Genomic DNA, 8,994 nt, shown 5'->3' on the forward strand with positions numbered 1-8,994 from the left:
TTTTTTTTTTTTTTTTTTTGTAGTCTCTTCCCTTATTTCATTTATTTTCTTCTCTAAAAAGGTTCCCAAAAGGCAATGGTGAACAGGGAGAGATTTGGTTGAAGGAATTCCCATATCCTATAACTATTATACTTGTTGCTTGGTTGTGTTGGTTGGTTGTTCTTTGGTTGTGTGACTTTCTTTTTCTTTTTAAAATGGAATACAAAAATCGAAAATGGTTGTAAATGACAAAACTGCTGAAATAACAATAGTAGAGATTAATAAACATCTATGAGTGATGAATCATAATAGTTTATGTGTTCATCTATTATTTGCAACTAAACTAGTTTGCACATTTTTTTTCTCCTCTTGAAACTAAACTAGTTTGCACATTTTTTTTCTCCTCTTGAAAGTGAGGTCTTTGAGACTCTTTGATTGACATTTGCAACAATAGAAGGTATTATTAATTTCATGTTTAACTCACTCCAAATTATATACTTAAAACATTATCAAAGTCATGTAACCAGTATATATACTTTAAAATTATTTTAGTACATGCATTTTACTTCTAAAAATGTTAAAGAACCACAAACACTTTAATTTGGTTAGTATGTTTGTGTTCATCATGTATCGAATACTGAACACTTTGATACTTATTGGACACATATCGTACGCTAGTTGCTATATTAGTTAATTAAGTTAATTAAGTGAACTAGAAACATATATATGACAACAATAATAAATTTTAAATATAAAATATATAAAATAAAGTTTCTTAAACATATGAATGCAGCAATCCATTTACTTTGATACACGTGGCCTACATCTTTTAAAGATGATAGTGTTGTATTTTTTTTAATGTTGTAGTGAAAAGTTGTGACTTGAGAGACATTGTTGTAATGTAATACATCATTGAGCATAAATTTGAAAAGATGTATTTGTAGATCACTCTAGAATTTTTCAAGAGTCGATGGTTTAAGCAGCCAAATATGACGTGTGGTGCACAAAGATCTAGTTGCAATCATGACGAGTGTTGCACAAAGATCTAGTTGCAATCTTGCTTTTGGAGGAGATTCAATAATCATCAAAATGGTTACAACTTACAAGACACCTGCCTTTCTTTTTAAGTAAGAAGTTCATAGCTCCACTCTTATTCTCCCATACGAACAAAATAAGGGATACAGTTAACATAACAAAATTGACAAATACAACCATTAGAAGCTTATGTTTTGAAGTTTAGCCCTTTTGGAAAAACTTGTTTTCTTGGATCCTCAATGATAAAACTGATGTAAGCATTGAAATTTTGTAATCTTCTATTACTTTTCCACTCATTTTAACCCATTAAATCTAATATACTCACAACACTATCATCAGTCATGAAAGAACCTAGTTGTCTTATAAGTTATATACAAAGTAGAAAATAATTAGTAGACAGTTACCAAATGAACCCTAAACTAAGCACTTTCTCAACACTGAAAACTTGAACATCAATAAGTGAAAAGGTCATATTAGACTGCTGAGAATAAGATAGAAAGATACTACAAAACAACTTGAAAAAAGAGGAAATCTAACATCTTTATTAGTGGCAATCTTTAAAAGCTTCCAGACTAGCTATTTTCTTGGAGTATCCACTCAAAATCTAACACTCTTCAGCCTCACACCCATTGTCCCCCTCCCAAAGAGAAAAAAAAAAATGGAAACCACTAAATAAACAATTTTATACAGAACACTGAACTGAAGGAATGGGAACTGTCACCAAGAAATGTACATTATCAATTTTTTTTTCAAATCTTGTAGTGTGAAGTTTTTTACCTATTTTCATCTGAAATAGAAAAGGTATACAACAAAATTAGCTAAAACAAAAAGAGAAGAAAAGTAAAGTTGTATGAATACAAATCAAACATATTTTTTTTAATATACAAAGTGTTTTTTTTTACTTCTAGTTGCCACCCAACATTCTTCCTCCATCCAAATTGATATCTACACTGCCATTTCTTGACCCCTTCGATGAGCAACTTGTAGGATGATCATAAAAATAAGGAAAAAAGATTGCAAACCACAGAGATTTTAATTACTTTCATATGAGAAAGTCCCTAATGAATCATTCTGCTTCCAAATAAATCTTGAATTTCTGACCTTCGAAAAATTATAGTGACGTTTCTCATTTGTCTGATGACGAGAACTCCACCCGACCACTCATGTCTGTCTACTTATTTACACTCTTCCACAAAATCTAGGCTTGCCTGACATAATATGAAGCAATCCAAGAAGTTGATTCACCTTCAACTGCGAAAGACAGAATTTGATTGAATAATTTCATCATTGCGATATATCGTTTAGATGCTGTACTTGATCCTACGCATTTCTGAGGAATGGAAGTTAGCAATCAAAATATGCTTACTTACTCAGCGGTAATTTACACCCTTTTAAGCATGCTGTACATTCCTGACTGAACAGGCCAATGTCATTGGCAACCTCGGATTATATGATTGCTCTCTATAAAGTTCCATTTGAGGTACTGTGGAAAAATTGAGAAACTTCTCGGTAAAGTCGCTCAACTTCAAATGGTTTCGAAACGTACCCATCCATCCCACATCGAAGACATTCCTCATGTGTAGCCTGGATTACATCTGCTGTCATGGCCAAGATGGGTACACGCCAATAACACGTATTCTCGTATGCTTCTTTTGATAGTTCTCCGACTTGGATACCATCATTGATTCGATGTTCAATTTCCCGAATTCTTCTTGTAGCTTCAAAGCTGTGAAGCAGAACATTAATCACTCAATTGATCAGCTCATTTATGTATGTTCAATGTTCATAGCTCACAAGTTCAAAGAAACAGTCAAATCAAGTTTTTTTTCCTTTCCTTCCTTCTTAAAATATATATATAAATAAATGAAAAATGCATTACTATCGCCACAAGTTCTTCAAAAAGGAGGAGAAAAAGGAAGTATATTTATCACCTACCCATCCATTTCTGGCATCTGAATATCCATGAAACAAGCATCAAAATGATGGGGTGGCGTAAGCAGTTGGATTGCATCTCGTCCGCTGTTTTCACATACCACATCAGCTCCATATCGCTGTAGAGCACCAGCAGCAACAATACGATTCACCTTATTGTCATCTATTACCAGAATTTTTCGACCAAGAAGTAAATTGCGGAGTGAGAGAACAGGAAGCTCTCCGTTGCGAGGGTTACCCTTGATCCCCACATTCATGACCCGGTGTAGAGAGGCAGCAAGCATGCCTGCCCTCAATGGCTTTAAGATGACAGTGGGAGTGAATACATCAGAGACTGTAGTGCTAGCTTTTGAAGAACTAATGGAGCTAGTAAGGAGAAATAGTTTGGGAGGAACTGCATAAGAATTTCTCAAGTTTTTGATAAAATGATCCGATGTGCTCACATTCTGATCCCAAAGTTTCTGCTCAACAAAAATCATATTGACAGTCGAACCACTAATAGTTGTGGTAGATAGACATTGATTCAAGTCTGATAAGACTTCGACATTTATTGCAAGTCGTTGAATGTGATATCTCGATACTTTGGCCCGTATGGGTTGATGGTCCACAACTAAGGCTCTCATACCCTTAAATTCTGAGGTTGCACTGATGGAAGTGTTCTTAATTTGTTGTGTGTTATTATACTCACTTGAATTCGAGCAGTTTGTGAAAACCGCAGTGAATGTGAAGGTAGAGCCAATCTTAGGTACACTCACAAAACCAATCTCCCCCTTCATGAGGCCAACCAAACATTTACTAATACTCAGCCCGATACCCGTTCCCCCATGAGTTCTAGAGATGGATGGTCGAACCTGCATGAAGGGAGTGAAAATGCGTGATTGGGCTTCTAGAGGAATACCAACACCCGTATCTTCTACAGATACCATGAGGTTAATAAGGTCTGGTGGAGATGTCATGAAATGACAAGCAGTCGATCCCTCTTGACTGAACGTTCGAAACCCTGCCCAGCTGAGGCGTCTATTGGCAACAGGATAACCACTCAAGGTGCTATTTTTTGATGACTCGATCTCAAGATCAATCGATTCAATAACCTCCTTGACAAGATTAACAGTGACAAATATGTGTCCTTTTTCTGTGAACTGCCGAATCCAAAAACATCAACTTTTAGCATCTAAACAAAAACCAATAGTCAAATACACTGGATTCAATTTTCTATTAATAATCATTTTCACTTGGTTTAAGATATTTCAACAGTCCCTTTGTGTGCCTACACCAAAATTCAGAACATCAGTCGAAATGGAACAGTTCCCACTCCACTTAGATAATTTGTTCTTAATTTTCTCAAGTATGCATGAAAAAAAGACAAAACTTTTAATTGACATGGGGCATCAATCAGAGAATGTGGCTAAATTAAAATCCTCATCCTTGATCATTGGAAATTCCTGAGTATGATTTCCCCCCGGCCTAAATTATCCCATTAGTTTGTTTTGCAATACAGAAGTAAAGATTACTTGCCTTGATCGAGTTTCCCACAAGATTAGTGATGATTTGCCTAAACCTTCCAGGATCACCAACAAGCGTCTCAGGAACACTATCTGAAACGTAAACTGCCAGCTGCAATGATGACAAAGTGACACGCAATTATAAATAAGTATAGCAACAAAACACAGACAGATGAGGTAACAGGAAAGTAAGGATGAAGAATAGCGTGGATAACAGAATTTGAAGTGTATATTACCTCCAATCCTTTTTCTTGAGATTTCCCAGAAAAGAGTGATAAAATATCATCCAAATCTGCTCGGAGATTGAAAGGTATAGCTTCAAGTTCAAGCTTTCCAGATTCGATTTTTGCCTGATCCAGAACCTCGTTTATCAATGACACCAAAGCTTTTCCACTGTCTTGTGCAGTTTTAACATAATCTTGTTGAGTCACATCTAAATCTGTGTCCATAAGCAAATGCAACATTCCTGAAATATCCAAACGAAATAAGTCAGATTATTCATGCCACAGTATGATTTGAAGAATTTCTTAGAAACGAAACCAAAAGCGTCAGTGGTAAATTCTCACCTAGAACACCATTCATAGGAGTTCTGATCTCATGGGAAACAGTTGCAAGGAACTACAAGGGGATAAAGAACTCGTGAGGCTCAATTCATGAATGAATGTAGAGAGGATATAATTCTGATTAATCAAGGTGTCCACATACCTGGGATTTGGCAATATCGGCATCTTCTGCCCGTTTCTTGAGTACCATCATCTCATGATAATCATCCTCCACTTTGGCAATTCGGTTCAAGGTTGCATGGAATATATACCCCAAAAGCAAGGCAATAATGAGTATGCCAATTGAAGTTGTCATTGCCAACCAAGGCCAGGGTTGTTTTTGTTTGAATCTGTGTCAGAAACATAACATTCACCATTCTGTAATACATACTTATCTTAAAACGAGCTAGTTTTCTTTTTCTCATTGGATAGAAAGAACTGCTTTCATTGCGAAAAAAAATAAAAAACATTCAAAAATATCAACCCCACCGAAACGTCAACCCCAGAGAAAGGGTTTTCAACTAAGTAAAAAGTATGCCAAATTTAGATCTCATCAAAGAGAAGAATGGTTGGGTCTTCGAATAGATGGGAAGCTCCAAAAGAAAAAACAAAGATCACTTCAAGAAAAACAATGTTCTTGGAACACATTGACGTTTAGTAGAACAAACCAAGCTGAAGAGGCTACATCAAAATGGAACTATTTTTGTAATAATTTGTTTTGTTACCTGCATCGCATCTCATGTTTCCTATCTGGATCCCCAAAGTTCAGGGGACTAACATGCTGCAACCCATCTTCTGATACATCTTTACCATACATACTGATTGGATGTGATTGGTTAGTGGTATCATAAACATTCACTAGGATAGTTTGGTTGCTTGCAAGTTGTTGAAGTAACTTCTCCACCAGTGACTCAATATCAAAAACTCCGCCAAGATACCTGTTTGACAAATATAGATGCATGCATTATAGAATTGGCAGCTTAAGATACTTCTCTTTGCAATTGATGAAATTTTCACCAAATGACAGATGGTAGCCATTAAATTGTACGAGAGATTATAATTTACCCATACTGGTTTAATGATTCAGTTTGGTTTGAGATAAATTGCATTATTAGAACTGGCATATCAAATTTGATTATCAGATAGAAAACATACCCATCTGTAGCTTGAATCCTCTCATTTGGGGTGGCATTTGATGGAAGATCTCTTTTGTAGACTGCAAATGTAAGGATAACCCCAAGACGATTTGTTTTGATTAACTTGAATGGAGCAGTTAAGACTCCCTTTCCTGATGCTCTAGCACGTAATACATTATTACGGTCTTCCTGGTTATGCAAATAATTCAATATTAAATTTTATGCTTAAAGTAAAGAATTGATAAAATAATCAATATGGCATCGCATGTTAGAAGCTTAAAACTTTTCAGGGCATTCTAGAAAATGTACAGGTCTTGTCAAAACCAGGGCCATTTAACCACCAATCTCAACTAGAAGTATCAGTATCAAAGAGAATGACTGAAGTGAGAAGATTATTTGTCTACAAATTGTCCACTTTGGTCCAGCACAAGATAATTGGAATCTCACTGACATGACAAGGTTCCAAAAGATAAGAAAGGATCTCACCACTCCTGACAGCATATCAAGAGAAACGACATGAGAAATTGTATCCTGTGCAAAGATTACAGGAGCATATTCGTCTTGGGTGGGTGATGGCTCCAGATCTTCTGGAGCATAGTCATCTTCATGAACTGGACTTTGTTCGATTTTGTCCATCCTTTTAATTGTCCAGCCTTGTTGCTTCTCAAAACGTTCTCTGTCAGAATGAAGCACCCTTACTGCATATGCCACACCACTCGTAAGAGGCCTCTCAAAAGCAGTTCTTTCCGTGTACCTCGCAAAGGTCCTCTACAATATATGGAAGTTAGTTTTTGTTGAATGGACAACACAAACCATATTTCAAAAGAATACAATTCAATCCCATGAAACAAGAAAAAACACTTGAAAATGAAAGCTAGGGTGCTATAATCCAAAAGAAAAAAAACACAATTTCAAACTTCCTTTTCAGCACAGCGTCTCGTGGTTAGAAAATTCTGATCTAACTTCAGATTTCAATGCTTAGATTATTAACATCATACAAAACCAAACTTTAGATGGATGAAATAAACAAGAGATAACTTAAAAACTAATTAGAACATCTTTGAATCTTTCTTCCCTCTCAGTTCCTCTTGTTTAGGGAAAGAGAGATGGAGAGAACAAAAAATATATTTGTACCTGATCTATAGCAGATGGGTTCTTGCCATGATGAAAGGTGGAGATGAGAATGGACATTGCTTGAATATGATTCATACTAACATTAAACTGATCTTGAAGCATCCTAGCTCTCTCATCACACATACTTCCCAAAGCTTCTTTTCTCTTCTCTGTAGCTTGAGAGCTCATGTAATGAAAGATCCATAAGGAGGCAAGAATAGAGCTAAGAACCCAAGCCACCAAAAGTCTTCTCCACCATGTCTTTTTAACTTTCTTGGATCCAATATACTGATAATATTGGTGATACATCTTGCAACAATTCCCAATGACAGTTTCCCATAATTGAAGCCATATCTTCCCACCCCCACCAAGCAAACCGGCCTTAGTTTCCATAACTCCACCATTAATGAACCAGTTCATGGAAGAAATCTAATCAACCATATAAACTACAACTTCTCATACACATAAGCATCAAGAGAAGATGCCCTAAGTTTGAGCTAAACCCCAAATACATGAAGCAGAACTCATTCAATCCAGTAGCCGACACAAATTAAACTGGACAAAGTGATGAGGTGGGTCTGACCTCTTTCTTAAACTCAGTTAAGAAATATTAGAAAGAGAGAGAAAGAGAAGAGAGACCCACTATCAAATCTACAGGGAAATGTCTAATTAAACCCAACACTTGGACATGGGGGAAAAACAAAAACAATCCAAATTCAAGGTATGATGGTGATGAAGAGAAGAAGAAGAAGAAGAAGAAGAAGAAGAAGAAGAAGAAGGGGAAGAAGAAGGGGAAGAAGAAGAAGAAGAAGAAGAAAGTGAAAAAAAAAATGAAAGAGATAAAAACCAAACTACAGATTGAAAATCATTTCAAAGGGTGTATGGGAAAGAAGATGCTTTCTTATCCACCTAGCCAAACCAGATGAGTTGAAAACAAGAACACTATAGTAAGAGCCAAAAATTTCTTTTGATTAAGGGATAAGAAATTCACATACCTACAAAAAAGAATCCTAAGATTCTCAATTTCTAATAACTTAAAAAAAAAAAAACAGAATTTGGTTTTTATCCTATAGCTGCCCACCAAAACCCAGAAAAAGGAATTGGTCCAAACACAACCCTCAAAAGATTCCCAAGCTTAGTTAATCAAAAAAAAGAAAAGAAACAAAAACAAAACCCTCAAAACCCAAAACCCCAAAACCCAGCAAATGAATCCAAGAATACCCAAGTTATCAAAAAACAGAGAAAACAAGCATTTCAATCATGTGGGTATCAATGTTTGACCCTTGAGATAACAAACCTGCAAAGATCTATAAAGCAGAAACACATTCAAATGATTAAAGATAGCAGTGGAAATTGCAGCTGAAGAAGAAGAAGAAGAAAACCCAACAAAGAATGAACTCATGGAAGAAGCTGAAGAGAATAGGAAAGAAGAAAGAGAGGGCTTAGTATAAGCAGTAGAATGGTAAAAATGGATATGGGAGTTTCCCCATTATCTCTCTTTCTCTATCCATTTAATTTTTTTTTTTTTGATTTTTTGATTTTTTGATTTTTTTTTCATTTACATATCCACTCAAATTGATGCAACTCTTTGTTAATAAAATGGATAAGAAAATAGACCCAAAAACAAAACAAAACAAAACAAAAACCAAAATGAAAATTACATCATATCATGATGAGCTAAAGAGTAGAAAAAGCCATAGTCCCACTCATCAAACAAATTAGTGCTCTCTCTCTCTCTCTCTCTCTCTCTCTCTC

At 35.6% G+C, this 8,994-nt stretch overlaps 1 protein-coding gene across 2 annotated transcripts; it reads right to left on the bottom strand.

Annotated features, from left to right (window-relative positions):
- Positions 1–1,675: 1,675 nt before the first annotated feature.
- LOC101216313 (histidine kinase 3) lies at positions 1,676–8,994 on the bottom strand. 2 transcript variants are annotated; one of them, XM_031886947.1, is made up of 11 exons: positions 7,261–8,994; positions 6,613–6,894; positions 6,146–6,315; positions 5,716–5,928; positions 5,154–5,340; positions 5,015–5,066; positions 4,685–4,914; positions 4,462–4,560; positions 2,950–4,085; positions 2,381–2,740; positions 1,676–2,265 (listed from the first exon to the last, which is right to left on the bottom strand). In XM_031886947.1, the coding sequence occupies exons 1-10, from the start codon at positions 7,657–7,659 to the stop codon at positions 2,476–2,478; spliced, it is 3,033 nt and encodes a 1,010-aa protein (XP_031742807.1). In that variant the 5' UTR covers positions 7,660–8,994; the 3' UTR covers positions 1,676–2,265; positions 2,381–2,475. The 2 variants fall into 2 exon arrangements, with proteins under 2 accessions (XP_031742807.1, XP_031742806.1); XM_031886946.1 differs by having other exon boundaries at positions 2,385–2,740; positions 7,261–8,992.

This window comes from Cucumis sativus, chromosome 6, assembly GCF_000004075.3.
Source record: "Cucumis sativus cultivar 9930 chromosome 6, Cucumber_9930_V3, whole genome shotgun sequence".
Taxonomy (NCBI): domain Eukaryota; kingdom Viridiplantae; phylum Streptophyta; class Magnoliopsida; order Cucurbitales; family Cucurbitaceae; genus Cucumis; species Cucumis sativus.